General features: G+C 38.7%; 1 protein-coding gene across 1 annotated transcript; it reads left to right on the top strand.

The window, feature by feature from the left end:
* The first annotated feature begins 2,161 nt into the window (after window positions 1-2,161).
* Window positions 2,162-16,572, top strand: LOC140168615 (E3 ubiquitin-protein ligase TRIM45-like). The gene is made up of 2 exons (XM_072192018.1): window positions 2,162-2,299; window positions 13,382-16,572. Exon 2 carries the CDS (start codon window positions 13,622-13,624, stop codon window positions 15,542-15,544), a length of 1,923 nt encoding a protein of 640 aa, XP_072048119.1. The 5' UTR covers window positions 2,162-2,299; window positions 13,382-13,621; the 3' UTR covers window positions 15,545-16,572.
* The last annotated feature ends 2,711 nt before the right edge of the window (window positions 16,573-19,283 follow it).

Genomic DNA, 19,283 nt, shown 5'->3' with positions numbered 1-19,283 from the left:
TTTCAGTTTTAAGCGACAGCTATGATGGTTGAAATCAGCCCTTGCCTGATCCCACTGACTAAAAAAAAATATAGGTTGACCGTCATTATTTTTTACGACTGGCCCTCGAAGTCTACGATGTCCGGATATTGCCTATTTTACAGGCCAAACCAACGCTCTGCAGGGTCTATTTGTTCTATTGTTTCCGATTAGAGCGCTGACATATTGGAAAATGTTGACAATCAATATTCATGAGAGTGTACATTCAACGTCCAGTTTTCGAAATTGTGCTTGGCAGGTGCGAAATACATCTGACTGGGCTCATTAATTACGTAACGCACAACGGCATTGATGTCATCGAATGGCTGCTTAGTGCTGTTATGTGTTAAGTTTTATAATAATTATTATTACATTTATTTTCCTTTCTTTTCTTTCTCTGTATTTATTCTTTCCTAGGCATACACTAACTGTATCACTCCCTCGCTATCCTTCTCTCTCTTGCCTTCTTCCCCGTCTTTCTTTTCTTTTTGTCCTCTCTCTGTCATTCCAATATAAATATGTCCTTGAGTCTTTCTATTATTTTATTTACTTCTCATTATTTCTTTCTCTTCATTTGTCCTCTTTCTCCCTTCCTGTAGGCCCCCTCATTCTCGATATCCCTCCTCTCCTTTTCCTCCCTCATATCCCCTCGGCCCTCTCAAGACTTCTCACAGGGGAGAATCTGCCCCCACCCCCTTCCACCGCCGCTATTTCTATGCCAATCTCCTTCTAAAATAAAAGATAAATGGACATTTGTGAAAAAACCTTTATAGGCCTATACTTATACTTACAATGTATACGCAGCGATTACCATTATAGAATACTACAGGTGGTGGTCGCATTGCATTCTCTAAATTCAGTAACTTTTCATCGTCAACCGTGTAATTGAATGGGATTATTTTGAAATTTTAAAACGCTTGAAATATCACAAACAAATAGGCCGATGTTAATAAATAATATAAATACATGTTAAAACCGTTGGGGTTCGATAATGAACCCCACAAAACTAACCGAGTAGGCCCCTATATGGAAAATGCCATACGGCCGGGCGGTTTCACAAGTTGCCGGCTGTATCATGCCATTCGCCGCCTGGAATACTATAGAAACGGTTTTTTTTTTTTTTATGTCAAGACATATCAAGGCATTAACAGCTGTTATCGTTGCAATAAAGCTGACGGGTTGGCGCCTAGATAGCTATTAACCTCCTTTTTGAAGCTGTTCCTTTTAGCAATTCCAGGAATGTGAGGCGGGAGTGCATTCCATGTGCGGGCTGTAGATGGAATGAAAGACCGCTCATGACTAACAAGGTTAGATCTTGGAATTTGAACTGCAAGGTCGTGAGATCTAACTGAACGGCGAATGCGAGGGTCAGTCTGGAGCTGGTCCGGAAGTAGTTGGCATAGTAATTCAGGGGCATTCCCGTAGAAAATTCGATGGAACATAGTGGTGGCACCTACTGTTCTACGGTGAGCCAAAGGCTGAATTTGAAGAGAGGAAAGTTATTCGAAATTTGATGGCGGAACCCATTCACTGCCCTTTGTTCGAAACAATGGTACCACTTTTATGAATAGCCTGTCGCAATCGCTAATCGGCATCAAAGGAACAAAGCATTACGTAATCTATTTCTTCTCCTTTCTATCCTCCTTGGGCCAAACCATGCCAGTGTTTCTGTAAAGAAAAGGCTGCTTAAAATCATTAAAAGTTATTCGATCTCTCCCATCTGTGATACACTTGCAAGAATTAATATTAGGCCTACTGAATTAATCACAGATTTTTCAGATTTAGTATGACCTAAAGGCCATGTTTATTGATATCGACCTAACAAATTCCCGGTAGAGCCTATCAATACAATAGGCCTACAGCACAGGTAGGCCTATATATAAAATATAAAAGCAACTTACAACCAGCATATAACACGTAGCCTATTTTACATAATATTTGAACGCATTGTCAAAGCAGAAATAATATAGCCTATTAGTAACTTTTAATGTATCATAGTCTTTAGCACCCATTATTTGAATAAAGTAATCTCTATCAGAGTAATCACATATCTACAATTGTGGCGCAATCCGCTTGCCATAGCCCACTCGAGGTCATCGTCCGTGTCACCGAACCGGATGTTGCGTGATCATAATACCCCGCATAATACTGACCCGATGCCCGATGTATTGACTGATGAAGAAGCCGGGTTAAGCTTAAATGATTTGTTCTCAGATATTTGCTCGTGCAAAACGATCGAATATCATGAATTAGTGTGCCACCTTACTGAGAATATATGAAGGTGAGTGAAGTTCAAATCAAAAGTCCCTGCATAAGTAATAATATTTCATGCCAATGATGCCATGCATAAACTCATGAACATGAACATACATGTACACTGTATGATATGGCATTGTATGGGGAACTTAGCTCGAGTCTACTCTAGCTAAAATACAGGTTTACATTTACTATCTTACATTATCTCGCTGTATTTCAGCTAGAGCGCCAGACGACAATCTTCCGGGTTTTTTTGGAGAACAATACTATTACGTAAGACGAAGAAGAAACCCGCCTCGGAGCCCGCCTCTACTCATTATTTCATTGTACTTATTGCAATTTGCCTCCACACATTACGAAATCAACACAAAGCTTTTGTGAGGATTAGTGAGTGGATAAGAAATTGACAGCAGAGGATACGAAGGACATGCCGATTGTTAGTTGTCAATCATGAATTGCCGCAACGTTTTAGTATTTTACTGCATGGCATTCCGCAAGCACCAGTCCAAGACAAATTATGCCGTATTTTTCCAAAGATCATCTCATATGAAGTAAGCTGAATGCGATCTGTACTTTTGTTACATTCCGATCGCTTTTGATCACCTATTATTGGCGAATTTGCTTGAAAACACGCGAGTTCATGTCCCTTACCAAAGGTCGAGGCCTTATCTAAGCCTCGACTTAGCCTCAGAAAATAAGCCTCATGAATAGCCTCATATCCTTAGCCTCGTCTTAGCCTTACCTTAGCCTCACCTTAGCCTGAAAATTAGCCTAATTATGCAAATTAGATAAGCCTCAAATAATTAGCCTCAAATAATTAGCCTCAAATCATTAGCCTCGCATTATTAGCCTCGTAATATTAGCCTCAGTAAATAACTAGCCTCGTCTTAGCCTTACCTTAGCCTCACCTTAGCCTGAAAATTAGCCTAATTATGCAAATTAGATAAGCCTCAAATAATTAGCCTCAAATAATTAGCCTCGTAATATTAGCCACGTAAATAACTAGCCTCGTCTTAGCCTTATCTTAGCCTCGTCTTATCCTGAAAATTAGCCTAATTATTTAAATTAGTTAAGCCTCGCAATATTTAGAGGCTAAGCTAAGACAAGGCTAATTATTTGAGGCTATTTTACGAGGCTAAACATTACATGCATGCAGGGACGGTTGGGCTATTTATTGATCCAGCTAGGTGATAAGTGTTACTGATATTTTTGGGGTGTTATGAAGTGGGGGTAGGGTTATTTGGTGAGTTGCATTTGGAGAGTTCCAATATGGTGAGTTGTCAATTGGAAAATCCAACTATGGTGAGTTGTCATTTGGTATTAGAGTTCCAATATGGTGCAAGTTGTCACCTTGAGCATACTAGTATTGGAAAGTTTTATTTGTAAAGTTGGGATATGGTGTGCTGTCAATGTTACGGGACAGTTGTATTTTGAAGTGGGAGGGGTAATTTGTAGAGTTGTCACCTTTAGCGTATTGGAAGAGTTTATCTTTATGACACGTACACCATATCCCAATGTCACCAAACAACTCTTTTAATATGCTGAAGGTGACAACTCACCATAAGAACTCTCAAAATGACCATCCCCACTTAAAAGTACAAACATCCCCATATACCACATGTCCACATCTCAACTTTTACCATATAGAACTCCCGCATATCACTCTTTCAAATCGGGTGTAGGTGAAAACTCACCACACTTGAACTCTCCAGATGACCCTCCCCCACTTCAAAGTAGAAACATCTCCAATACATTGACATATATTGCATGCACACCACTTCATCCCATCTTAACATAACACTTCCAATATATGACAACTATCATATTTCATTATTTGAACTTTCCCAACAACATTTTAAACTCACCATATTTGAACTCTCTAAATAACCCACCCCCAATTTAAAGTACAAACATCCCCAAACATCAATTAACATAACACCCTAACAACATCAGTGCAGTAACACGTTTTCACCAGGGTCAGCCAGCATCAAACTGCAGTATACATGTCTAGTCTGCAGACTACAATACATGCATGTCTGCTGAATTCGACAACCTCAAAAAGGCCATATTTCCTGATGAAAAAGAAGCAATAAAATACATACTTTGAAACTTACTTAAAAGCTGATTTTTCTTCCAGAGACATGGTTGCCATGCTCCCCATGAACTAGGCACCAGTAAAAAAGCCTAAAATACCCTTTAAACTGTTAATTTTTCAAAATTATTGGCAATTCTGAGCAGCATACAGTTAGTCTGCTCCCTGACAGTTGGTGACCTCTGACCTATCATGTGACCATATTTTTGAGGCTAATAATAGCCTCAAAAAAGTTGAGGTTAATTTTAGCCTCAAAATTAAAGCAGGCCAAGACGAGGTTAATTTTTTAGCCTCAAAAACATTTCAGGCTAAGACGAGGTTAATTTCTTAGCCTTGTCACCGATAAGGTTAATTTCTTAGCCTCGATGGCTAAGTTGAGGTTAATTTTTAGCCTCAAAAGATATCGAGGCCAAGTTGAGGCTAAGGTAAGGCTTATTTAGCCTCGACTTATGGTAAGGGGTTGTGTAAACATAATTAGCATAGACACAAATGAAATTACGATGCAATACAATGCAATTTGAATGCGCAACAGATCTATAGAAATAACATGGCCCGGTTTTATGCAGAATTAGACCACGTCTGGGGGAACTCAAACTGAAAGCTTTTCACTTTAGGGCTCCAGTTTCCAACCTGAACTTGAATAAACCGATAGACCTAAATTATACAGTAATCTTTAATAATGCACATACCAATGATGAAATAAAAGTTGAATTAGCAGAGTTAAATCATTTCAGGTAGGTTATACAAGCTATAAATTAGCAGAGTTCTATATTCCAAACCAAATTTACCGCGTGTGAGCCACCGCGTGGGAGCCACAGCTCCACCCTGTGATTTTTATACTTCAACAATCATAACTAGAAGTTTACATGGTATGTGCAAAGTTAAGGTACCATTTTAAAGAGCTCATCAATAGTTTTAATTTGATTTGTATTTTACCTATGTAGGGTATCATGACGTGAACTAAAATTGTACAGGACCGTAAAAAATCTTGTGCCAATGTCACGGCTCCAGGCTATCAGTGTACCAGTTCAAAACACATGGCCACAACCTATATAATTTGCCCTTCAAAAAAAATCGAATAGGCTAAAATCGGGCTAACCAATTACAGCAGCGCGAAATGGCAGTTTCGCATGCTTGAACTGTTCCGTCGCATTGAATGCGCGCACGTGGAAAGCATGTTCAAAAGTACTATTTACGGCTTGGAGGTACTATATATTTACGGCTCATCCAGGACATTGAAAATACTATTTACAGCTTAGATTCTATTTACAGATAGGAGTACTGATGGTAGAAATATTTTTGGCCATGTGTGATCCACTTTTAACCAATCAATGAACAAGAAATGAAGTATATAATCAGTACTTAGTCCTGCAACTCGCAAGACTTCACTGAGGCTTTACATGTATCATAAATGATAATGACAGACCTGAAGTCTGTCAGCAGTACATAGGGATGCACTGTATGTTTTAAAGAAATCCAAAGTTCAAGCATCATTTGTCAGTTCATGGATATTTAGATATCCCTGGTCAGTTTTCACAGACATGCATGTATGGCCATGCGTTCTGAACTGAACACCAAAAAAGGGCGGTGGCGTCACACTTTTCTGTGATCATTCGGTTTTTTGAGTGCATCTTTGAAAACAAGATGACAGAAAATTTGATGTTTCTAATTTTTTTATGGAACAGATTTAGATATCAATAGCACTAGTATACAAATATTAATTGTCTATTTAAGTGTGATGGTCGAAATATAATCATGAGGTGAAAGATGGATTGTTCCATTCCACGAGCCAGAACGGCAAGTGGAATGGAACAATACATCTTTCACCGAGTGATTATATTTCGACCATTAAACGAATTTAAGTCAGTTAATATTTGTTTTATATCACTCATGCATAAATTCTATTACTAAAGTATTATTTAAGGTAGGAAATACATTTTTTCATCAACATAACACCATGTTTTGCTGTGATATACTTCACATTTTGGGGTCCACCCCATAACTAAATCGGCGAGTCCAAGAGTCCACAAGACGGCTTAGCGCTGGCGCACTCTGACGGCAGAGCACATGATGGTAAAGACTATCACACGGAGTGGGTGATAGTAAAAATGATAAATGGTAATCAACCAATGAACTGTCTAGAATTTATGTATGAGTGATATAATATCCAATAACATCCTGGAGATACTGAGTTACAGTTGTAGCAGAGCTACATTTTAAATAGTCATTGATACAATGAATACAAAAGATAGTAATACAAGTACTGCATAAATAGGAATTATGTGTAGAATACAAAATACATGAATGATCCTTGACATATAATAAACAAAATAAACATTTTATTCTCAAAAAAGAAATATATAAAAATTGAAGTGGATTATATACCGGTACCGTATTGTTTGTAATAAATGCTCCCCCTCTAATAAACGCCCCCTCCAATATTTCCATCATGAAAAATTGACAAAAATGCAAACATTTCCATGTAATGAGTATAAGCTTAAAACTTGCATCAGTCATGTCAGTCATGCAGTGACGATCGCTAAATTGCATGGACAAAACCTATTATAGCTCAAACTTTCATCCATTTTATTGCATAATTATGGTAGAATTTCACCAGATTCTTGCTTAATGATGCACTTACAAGTGTAATTTTGTTGTATTTGGCATAAAAATGAAGATTTCCGTCGTGTACATGCACACCATCGGGAAATTGAACCCGATTTTTAACTTTTTTCATTGACAATTGACTTCTAATAAATGCCCCCCTTTTGGAAAAATGCAACGCCCACTACTAAGGTGACGCAACTCAAGTTCAAGAACATGAGGCGTTGTGACTAAAAGAGTTATAATATACAGTTATCAGATCCCACAAGTCTCTGCCATTCTAGCGGTTTTGCGCTACTCTGAAGGCGTCCTTGATTGTCAAGTTAATGGCGTTGAGATCGCCTATGAGCTGAGCTAGATATATGTGCGGCGAAGTGCTCCACAAACAATACGGTAGGCTGAAATAAAATACAATTCTGGACTAGGTTGTTGAGCAAAGATAATTGAGAGGGAAAAAAGATGATTGATGAGGATTCTGCTAAACGCGGGGTGTGAGGTGCAGAGACCTCATTGACACACAAACATACACATACCCGACAAGAAGAAAAAAAGAGAAAAGGACATGAAAGGGAAGAAAAAGGAAAGAGAAAGAGGAAAATATTGAATGGCTTATTTTCGTGTGATACAAGAATATATTGCACTTGATAGAAAAATACCAGGGTCTATTTTCAATGAACCAGGGCTATTCAATGGATGGGAAAATTTGTTGTGTACATTGTGATACCTCACTCAATCAGGCTGGGAAATAATTCTTAAGAAGCGCCGACCAGGGGCTACTTCAAGTAAAAGAATAGCCCCTGGTTCACAGGGTTTTACAAGGAACCAGAGGCTATTTTCAGTGAACCAGTCCAGGGGCTAAATGGCCCTGGCCCCATATATATAAAATTATTTCCCAGCCTGTCACCAGGTAGTGAATAATCTCAAAGTTGTTACAATCATTACAAGTACGGAATGCTAGAGACAGGCCATTTGAATCCATACTGGTAGAGTTGGATGTATTCCACTTAAGAGTTGCTAAATTGGGGTAGGGGTAGTATTATGGAGCATTTCCCCAGTATTACTCAGTCAATTGCCATAGCAGCATGTAGACTGATATTGGACTCTGTCATATTGACATAAGCTTAAAAAGTTACCTTTTCAGAGTCTGAATAGAGCAGCGGATGTAGCTTGCGACGCCATCACGGCGTCTTCATTCAGCGGAGTGATGACCTGCCCGCCATCTATGACGATCTGCTGACACTTGCACCCACCGGGTGGTCAGGTGACCGGCGGAGAGTAATCACTACGCTGAATGAAGACGCCGTGATGGCGTCGCAAGCTACGTTGCTGCTCTATTCAGACTCTGAAAAGGTAACTTTTTAAGCTTATGTCAATTGCCATAGTTTTGGTATTTTTGCATAGATATGAAGTGCAAAAGTACAAAAAATAAATGACATGCGATTTTAGATCAGCTCTGACTTGACCAGGGATTAAAGGGTCATGTGACATCTGATTTGCAATAATTTTCAAGGCCATGTGACCTTTTGACATAGATGGTCAAAGCATGGCTACCCGAAAAGCTTAAAGTGACATGATCTCGTCCATGGGGGCCAAAGGGGCCTTTGAAACTGAGATAAAGGTATAAATATGTACTACTTTGAAAAACAACAAAATACATAAGAAAATAGACATCAAAAAACTTAATAGCTTTAGAACCAAGTATGCTAGACCTTAAGTGTTTTCAGTAAATGATAGCTTTATTATTGTATGTATAATGTAATAATTACAGTAACTCAATTTTCAAAAATGCCTCCTTTGGCCCTCATGGATCAGATCGTGTCACAAATATCATTTATTTTTGCCAATGCTGCCGTCTATGCAACAAACCCAACATTGTGAAATTTGAATGAGTAGAATTGGGGTATTGCTTTAAATGCTACCCAAATCAGGGGTCGCGCTAAGTTGCGTTCTTGCGCGCCACGCGCATATTTTTAAGTTTGGGCGCATATATTCATTTTTGCATATCAGTTCAGGGGTTTTCATGCGCGCAGAAAATGAAAACATGTGAAAGAAAAATAAAAGCTTCGATCTCCAATATTTACGGCCCGTCCAGAAATTATGTAACATAAAATGCAATGTAACATAAATGTTGAATTGAAGTCGCCGTAGCATTGTAACATAATTTAAAAATAGAAATAAAATACACACCACCGGCATAATTACACAGATTGCGATATTGTCTAGAATCACTGCTGATGAATTATTGCAGTACTGAATGATGACACACGTACGTGAGTTGGTAATTTCTAATTCTAGGGATCGGAAAGAAATGCTTTGTGGGTGGTGTGTAGAGATATGCCATCAGTGAAATACGACACAATGATCGGCCGTAGAAGAAAAAAATGACAAAAATTTGCCCTTTAATTATGTTTTATAGTCATAATACTCCAGTAATCCAATAAATATCATAATATTTGGCCTAAACTTGAACTCATTTGCAATGAAATGTCATTTTTTATTGAGTAAAGCATTGCTTCCATGTGGTGCCAATGGTGTTGAATTCTGCACTTTGCCGAAGTTGAACTGCATTTTGTGGAATTCGGCGAACTTTTATGGCATAAAGCAACACTTTTATAGTAAGTAAACTGCTCGGGAACTTTCTTAAAAAGCGAGATAGTTGGTTACAGGCGAGAATCGTGCCGTGAAAAGCGAGATCACGTTTTTTGCCTAAACAACTATTATACCAATGGTACCGGTAACACATCATTATAGCCAAAATCACAAAATCTGATACTGATACATATAAAAATGGTACATTCAATACTTAACAGATTAGAGAACCCCTCATTTTAGGATTTGAGCGCATATTTTTAACACTTTCAGGGGGCTCAGGGGCTCTGAGAACCCCTGGTTTTAAAACCTAGTGCTACCCAGGCGCGGATTCAGGGGGGGCCCGGCGGGCCCCCCCCCTCCCCCAAAAAAAAAAAAAAAGAAAGAGGAAAGGAGAGAAGAGAAGAGAAAGAGGAGAAAAGGAGAAAAAAAAGAAGAAAAAAGGGAGAAAAGGAGAAGGAAAAGGTTAAATTGCACGTATAGTAGGCCCATGCCTAAATCGCAGTCGGGTCAGTCTATAGGCCTATAGGTATGTGATTATTTTGCTTGAAGGCGGGTCCTCTGCCTAAAAGCATGTGAAATTTACGGCAGCCCACCGATATGTAGGGCCCGTCACATTTTGTCACCAAAGTTAGTAGGCCTATTAAGACGGACTCCGAGCCGACTTCAATTCAACACCATACATGCTTTAATTGCGAATCTCAAGTCTTAGGCCTATAAAGTGTCCGTGTTATATTTAAAATTTTACAAATCGAGTTCGGGCCCTAAAAAAAAAAAAAAAGCAATGATAGTGTAAAATGGTCCACCAAATGGCTTCAATTAGGACTTCATTTTGCAAAAGTTTCTCACTTCTGAGGGGCATATCCCCCCTCAGACACCCCCTAATGTGCAACTTTATGTTTAAATCTAAAGCAATATCGGGTAATTTAAGCTAATTTATTTATAAAGGTTAAAACTTGCCCACGAATGGCTTCAATTGGGCCTTCATTTCGCACATTTTCGCCTTTTAAAACATAAAATTTGACACAATAAATAGTGCAAAATTGTCCACCAAATGGCTTCAATTAGGCCTTCATTTTACAAAATTTTCTCACTTATGAGGGGAACATCCCCTCAGACACCCCTCATGTCATGCAACTTTATTGGTACATAATTATATAGCAATAATTCACACAATAAAAGTCAAAACTTGTCCACAAATTGCTTCAATTGGGCTGTTTTTCTCAAATTTTTGGCTTTTTCAAACTAAAATTTTACACAATAATAGTGACAAAATGGTCCACCAAATGGCTTCAAATGGGTCTACATTTTCCAAAAGTTTCTAACTTCTGAGGGGGGCACATCCCCTCAGACACCCTCTGCGTCAGCAAAGCGCTCCGGGATGAGCAGCTTGCCATTAGTTATTTTTTTTCCAAAATTGGGCCCCCCCTCTGACTGCTCTGGATCCGCCACTGGTGCTACCCCTGCTACCCATCACCCCTTAGTAATGTTAACTACATGTACATGTCTGTTTTTAGCAAAAAAATAATGACAACTACGGTAATTGGAGACTGCTTGCTATTTTGTGATGTTCTAGAGGTTTAATTACCGGTATATTGGCTATGATGTCATCTACATGTAAATGCTTACTTTTCCCAGGTTGTTCCTACTGATTTCTCTAGAGTTATAGTATACAGGCTGTATCAAAATGATTGGTACCCATTAGTTTTTAGTGATTATGGACAAGACTGCCTCATCAAAATACAGAATAAGATTCCCCAATTTTTGTTAGATTACTGTGATAAAAGGTTATAAACTATAAATTCTGGCCATTCCAAGAGAATCATGTGTTGGATATGGAAGAAGTAGGCTTCTCAATAAACTGCAAAACCAATGGGTACCAATCATTTTGATACAGCCTGTACAGTAAGAAATACACATGTAGCAAATAATTAGGTATTTTGTGAAAATCTGCTGCCTGGGTGAAACATGCTCCAATCTTGCTGATCTTTCAGCGCAATAGTAGTATGTACCCCAGTAAAACTCTCTGATAGTTCCAAATGGATCTGAAAAAAAAAAGTGTTTTTCGCCACACCCTAAAATATGCGCGCAGCATCAAGCATGTGCATAGGACCTTGTGGAAAATAATACGTGCTGGACGGCTGGCATGTTATATATACTTAATTTGTAATAATTTAAGAATTCTGAAAAAATATAGGCTAGTTTCAATCCATTTCATACTGTAACTGTCATGCTGCTTGCCGCTGAGCTGCATGACGCACACTCATTGCAGACACTCTGACAGAATCAAGGCGTGTCATTGGCTGATATGTCATGCTGCTTGCCGCGCAGCGGCAAGTATGATGATGTTATATCCCATAAGGGATAATAATACAACAAGCCTAATTGCTCAATTATATTGGTCAGTACTTGTGAAGTATGAGAAGATAGAGCTTTTGTGAGACCAGAGTCATACCGTTTGGGTTGAAATGTCAGTATGTGCATACATTTTTCCATAGAATAATTTATTTTCTTTCCTTACGACCAAATATTTTTAGAGCATGTTACCCAGAAAAATGAGGCCTGGACATTACAAAGAACTTTTAGTTTTTAAGGTCAAGGAGTTTTTCAAGGTCACAAGACATTTTCTTTGTGAAAGTGACATAATTAGTTTCAAATTGCACATTTTCAGGGGGCCCAAACCCAATGAAGAAGTTTCCACGTAGCGATCCCTGGCAGATTTTTTTATCTGTACAATTCTGCAACCCAGTGCAACTGAACTTTTTGGTGTTAACGAAACACCAGAGATATGGCAAACTATTCTTTGGTTAAAATGTTTTTCCCAGCGGAACAATTTGAGATCATTTTGATCAAAATCAGAGCATTTTTGATATTTTTACCCACAATGGTGAAGACCAAAATTTGACATTTGACCTTATGCCTATCAAAGAACTTGACATCGAAGATGGGTCAAACTATACTTTTTCTGAATCCTAATAATGAGAGGAATACATTATGGTTTTTATCCATATTTGCCCAATTTTGAAATTTGAGCCCTGCATTAGCACCATTTTGGATGAAAATTTCCTTTTTTGCCCCACTTTTTTTCACCCTACATCCTTTTCTGTCCTATTTGCGCAAAAAAAAGCGCACAGGCACAACACCTAGACGTTGATCCACAAGCCTCAGCACACTTTACAGATTGTCGCTGACCACTACGGCTCCACATCATTCCATAAACCATTTAACAACAAATCAGGGACTTTGCTGCTTCAAGAGCGCACACCCTAGACATTCCACAAATAACCTTCGCAACCAGGATCAGCTACCCGTGTTTCGTACGGGTTACAACGAGACAATTAGCAGTAAGTTCTTTGTCCAGGGGAATTTCAAGCTAACTCAATTTTTCAATGAGAGCGTACTAGGCACCCTCAGGGTTCGAACCCGCGACCTCTCGCACCATAGGCGAACGCCTTATCGATTGAGCTAACTTGACTGCTTGGATATGTTGTTCAAGAGGGTGTTACTGTTTAGAGTCACTAACAAGCAAAAACATTGATGTACCAATTTTGTCTAGGTGCACCTACCTATTCAGTCTTGATTCTTGCCGAATAAATTTGCGGGAATCATTTGATTCTCGCAAATCGACTTCTGTGTAAACTACAAACGTTTGCGGGAATCAAATTTGATTCGAGAATCGATTCTCTGATTCATGCCGAAATTCTGACCTTGCTATTATTTTACTTAAATGGACAAGTCTATTATGATGATTGTAGATGATTACATCATTTAAAACGGTATAATGATTAATAATTTTCATTTTTATACAATGTACATCCACAGCTCCAGTCCAAAGCTCTACACAAAGGTTCCTAAGATTGTTGATGTGACCTGATTCCTGAAGAGCTACATATTGGCAGGCTAGATATTTTGATGTGATGGACGAGATGTTAATGAACCAGTGAAGAAGACAGACCATTAAGTCAATGACAAAATGTTCAAGACTTAATGTATACATCAAGATAATTTCACAGTCTATGATATCTGCATTTTGTAATTCAGAGGAAATTGAAGGGTAGCAATATGGCTGGACTGAATTCTGAAGGTGAAGACACTTTCTACCATGCTGACCTCGTCCAGTGTAGTATCTGCGTTGCTGTTATTGACAATCCTAAAGCACTACCTTGTCTGCACACATTCTGCTTCAAATGTCTATCCAGTTGGTCAGAAAGTTTAGCAAAGAAAAATCCAGACAAATACGCAAATGCAATTTCGTGCCCAAATTGTTGCGAGGACTTTCAGTTACCAAAAGGTGGTGTGAAGGAACTGAAGACTAACTTTTTTGTCAACAAATTGAAAGAGCGAAATCAGCTTCAAAAGAAATTGCACGAGAAAGATGCCAAGATTCCATGTACCTCGTGCGATAATTCTGATAACCAGGCTGTTGGTCGCTGTGTAGAATGCAACGATTTCTTGTGTAAGAAATGTGTGGACATCCACAAATCTGTGCGTGTATTGAAGCAACATCATGTGCTGACATTGGAAGAGCTCCGTACAGGAAAGTTGACGATGCACACTACTCTGCCTGAACAAGAGTGTCCTAAGCACATGTGTGAAGTTTTGCATTTTTACTGTGAGACATGCGACGAGCCAATGTGCCGAGCTTGTACCGTCTTAGACCACCCGGTTCCCGATCATAAACAGATTGACCTGAAGAGTACGGCTGAAGAGAGAATTGACAAACTCCAGGAGTTATTCAAGCAAGTTGAACTTGTTCCCAAAGCTATCGATACCGCGAGTGGGGAGGATGAGCAAACCGCTAAAGAATTGGAAGCCAACGTTGAGAAAGCTATTCGTCTCTATAAGGAAACAGCTAAAAAATCAGAATCAGAATTCATGCAGAAAATGAAAGAGATGAAGGCAAAACGAATCAAGGAGATAGAAGCACACAGAGATGGTCTACAATTTCAAAAAGCACGTCTTTGTACATCATTGGAGATGACACAACAGATTACGCAGAATGGTTCTGAGCACGATGTAGCTACACTGTATTCATCGCTCTCCAGTACAATGCAACACATGTCCAAGTTGAATCCAAAAGCTGTCAGAAAGTCTATGGGTAAAGTTGAATTTATACCCAGCAAGAATCTTGACAACGGGATGAGTTCTCTCGGTTCACTCAATATCTACGAGCAATGGACTCCAAGAAAGACTATTGCATCAGGACAGTTCACTACTGGAAGATACATAGTTTTTGACAAAACTGATGAAATTGTTGTGGCTACATACAACAGCGGCCATTATGTTCAAGTTTTTGATGAAAATGGTGCAAGCAAGCGACAAATCCAAACTAACGCAGTAGGTGACAGGGGTCCACAGGGCAGATCGTACCCATGGGGCCTGGCAACTGCGCAAAATGGCGACTATTTCATTACGGACTATTATTCATATGTGAAAGTTTTCAGTGCGGAGGGAAATTTCAAACAAAGGTTCGGTGCTCAGAATCCTAATGGCACTTGGTCATACAATGAGAAATCCTCATTGTATGGTATATCCATTGACACGAAAGGTTGTGTGTATGTTGGAAGCTCTAAACAGTACATTAGTATCCACAACCAAGACGGTACTTACATATCTGGCTTCAAACTCAATAATCTGTATCCATACTTTATTGCCACCACAGCAGATGATCATGTTCTTGTCAGCGATCATCATAGCCGTCAATATGCTGTCCACGTTTACGACACCAAAGGTAACCAACTCCACACCTTCGCCAATCCACCAGGGGGTAAGTTCTACCCTACAGGATTATGCGTTGTCAACGATGAAGTCTTCGTCGCCAGCTACTATGGAGTTCCTGCAGTCTACCGTTACACTCTCACAGGTGACTATATTGGAATCCTGACTAAAGATGTCAAATCGCCCTGGGGAATAGCACTCAAAGACGATGGAGAAGAGCTTGTTGTCTGTGATGATAATTCCATCAAAGTTTTTCATCTTACATAAGCATAATACAATGTATTCCTTCAAATATTTTATCACTGTCAGTCTGTATGAACCACCATACGGTTGATGCGGAACGTAGGCATGCCAGAGGCATATACCAGTCGGTGGTGAAATCAGGACATAAGTAGTGGGCTATTCCATTTGAAATACACTCCCTATGGAAGACATAACCTTAATCTTCCACACAGGGAGTGTGAATTTCATATGGGGGTTGCCTGAATGAGTGACTCCCATTTGAAATCGACACCCTTGTGAGATTAAGGTCATGTCTTCCATGGATTTCAACTGGCATCAGAAATTTTTTATTTGATACATGCATGTAAGTTTTTTGGGGTATTTTTTCCCCATCTTGCCAGAACAATATTGTCATTGGCCGGGATGTGCTCCCTTTGGAATTTACCCAAACTAGTTGTGCTCCCTCTGCATGGCTTTCTGATTTGGTGATGATGTGATTAATTCTACAGGAATGCTTTAAATTAATGTAACATTTTGACTGCATTTACATCATTTAGATTATCTTTATATGATACCAAAATCTGTATGTATTTTTCAAGATGTTGTCTTTATGTTGCTTGATGGGGTCACATACTATATAGATGGTGATGAGATTACATTGTACCCTTGTCCAAAGACCAAGGGCCACTACCCATAATGTTTGCAAGTTGTTAGGTGCATGGAACATCCTTTTGAGTTTTGGGTTAATTTTGATTTGTAATCTTAGTTAATTTCCAGATATGCTTTAATATTGGCCTTAGGGCTAATTAATAATGATTCCTCCTTGAATTGATTCTGAAAGTTTTGTTGTTGATGAATGCACCCCATGCCTTGTAAATCAAGACATACATTGTAGTCACCACTCATCAGCAAATATGTTACAATATGGTTTTAAAGAAATAACTGACAAACAACTTTTAAAATTCTCAATTGTGATTCCTTTACAAGTAGACAACTTCTTGTTTTGTTCAAGAAATAAGAACATTGAAATTATTTGTTTATTTAATTATATTGATAGAGATTTAGGGGTTCATTCATAGGATTGAGTGCATGATCGCTGTTTATGCCCGACGCGTGAGCCGAGGGTATAAACAGCGATCATGCCTCAATCCTATGAATGAACCCCGTTCATACATACCCAACATTCTTAGCAATTCAATACAGATGAAAATAATAAGGGTTTACAAGTTTAAATAACATTTCCATACCGTTTTCCTTCATAAATTGGAAGAAAACGAGTAGGCCTACTTGCAGGAAGCAGCTCGGCTCATGAGGTTAACGGCCGGGAGTCAACGCGTGATACGCGTCATCTTTTTCGCTCCGCGTTAGATGGGCGCGGTGACATGCGCGTGTACGCAACACTAGCAAATCGTGGATCGTGTTAATTGGGTTCCAACGCTGCGTGACACAGCTTGTTTATGCCCTGCGTACTGGTCATAAACGGAATTTATGACCAGCAAAAAGGGCCCAAATCCAATCAGAAACGTTGTTATATCGTGAGTATGTATGAACAATTTATATGAACTGCACTACTCAAAAAATTTAAAGCATCAGAAAGTGACAATCCCTGTGACAATCCTGATTTATACATGTCCGTTTTCATGGTACTGACCAAAGTGTTTTACAGTGACATAATAGTGCAACACTCAATAGTGCAAGTGTGCAGTTGCCTGAACATGAACAAATTAAAAGATATGGTACTCATATGATTTACAATTAATGCTATTTAAAAAAAAAAAAAAAAATAAGTCTGATCCTTTCAAAAAATTTGAGCGGTGTAGATAATTTGATAACTTGGATACAACTTACTAAACTATAATCAATTTTGTTAACAAAAGTACTTTGAAACCTTATATTTTGTTATTTTGGCAAAGGACAATGCCGTTGGTAATTTATGAAAGCAATAATTATATATAAATTTGAAGCAACTTTTTTGTGAAATGTAGGATATTACATGTACTTTATGCTTATGTTAAATAACAATTTGTAACAATTTGTAATTTTATCACAGATGTACTAATTTGGAAACAAGTTCAGTTTGAAGCAAGTGTTTAATAAAAAGAAGTAACTTTGAACAATGTTTTGAAACAACTAGCCAATGATATGGTTTCCTTGACGAGGTATGTTTACGCAATGATTTAATTTATGTTTTTCCAAAATTTCATGTTTTGCCATTTTCTGAGACTTTCCACTTGTAAAGTTTAGCTGTGTTCTTCTACCCAATCAGGGCCTCTAATTCGGCGAGTTAATCTGTGAATCGATTCTATCAACCAATTCTCACACCAATTCTCAAAATCAGTTCTCGCAACGATTCTTAGTTTTCTAGAATTGGAATTGATTTTCTCTAAATCAGTTGATTATCGCCAGATGAGTTTATAAGTACCCGGTATCAATTTTGATTCTCGTAAAGTGCAACAACATTGAGCAGGGCTGTCAACTTTTTGGAATTGCTTGGCGTAAGACAGAGGCGTACCGGGATTTGCCGACTACAATGTTCATTTTGACCCGTGATTATTTGAGCCACGGCCCTCGAGAATCTGACAACAAATTATTTTGACGATGCGTGAGATTTTACTCAATTTCAAACTTTTTGCGTGAGATTTACTACTATAGGCGTGATATAATACTACCTTGGCGTGAGATCGTGAGAAAGTGTCCCAATGCGTAAGACTCACAGCCAATGCGTGAGAGTTGACAGCCCTGCATTTAGCCCTTGATATTAAATGTCCTAGACAAAACAAAAAACAAACAAAAAAATCTTTAAAAAGGACAAAAATCTTTGTGGTATTTCTGGTATAGTATACATGTACATTTTAAGTTGTGACTATTAATTGATCTAAAGTCTGCACAAAAAGTAACTCAGCTGTTATAAATACGCCTATAGATTCAGAACTGATAATCTGGTCCTTGAAGTTTTGAAGTGTTGGGGCGCATCGTAGGTGGTCAGGTAACACATTCCAGGTGGGTATAGTTCTTGGGTAGAGTGATCTAAGGTAGCAGTTCTTGTTTGCAGAGACATGGGTGTAGATGAAGTTCCCAGCACTTTGTCGCGTCTTTGGTCTAGATGTCTGGTCTTGGGTTTTGAGGAGATGTCTAATGTTGTTTGGTACAAGTCCATGGGTTTCTTTGTAAACAAGCTGAAGTCGGGCTCTGGTGCGATTTGAGTTTCAAGGCTATCCCAGTCAAGTTGGCCAAGCATGTTGGAGACACTTGAGTGGCGACTGTAGTCATTAAACACGAACCTAGCTGCTCGTCGTTGAACTTTGTCAATGGTATCTTTATTTGTTTGTTGATAAGGGTCCCAGATGGTGTGGCAATACTCCAGTAATGGACGGACTAAAGCACCATAGGCAGTTGATTTTGTTGCCTTATCGCAACACGACAGATTTCTTCTAAGAAGACCTAACGTTCTGTTTGCTTTAACAGCAACTTGAATAATATGCTTTCTCCATGACATATCAGATGTCAATTCCACACCCAAGTATGGATGATGATCAACCTGCTCCAAGGTATGGTCACCCATAAAATATTGATGAATGATTGGTTTGATTTTGTGTGTAACTCTCATGCTGAAACATTTAGCTTTGTTAAAACCCATCTGCCACTTGGACTCCCATTTACAAAGGTTGTCAACATCTGCTTGGAGAATCCTACTGTCATCGGAGTTTTTCACCTCACGATAAATAATACAGTCGTCCATGAACAACCTTATGCTTGACGAAAGATTTGCTGGCAGATCATTTAT

This window comes from Amphiura filiformis, chromosome 13 (genome assembly GCF_039555335.1).
Source record: "Amphiura filiformis chromosome 13, Afil_fr2py, whole genome shotgun sequence".
Taxonomy (NCBI): Eukaryota; Metazoa; Echinodermata; class Ophiuroidea; order Amphilepidida; family Amphiuridae; genus Amphiura; species Amphiura filiformis.
This window is presented reverse-complemented; position numbering and strand designations above follow the sequence as displayed.

Coding starts and splice junctions, on each gene's coding strand:
- LOC140168615 (XM_072192018.1), top strand. CDS start 13,622: ATGGCTGGACTGAATTCTGAAGGTGAAGACACTTTCTACCATGCTGAC.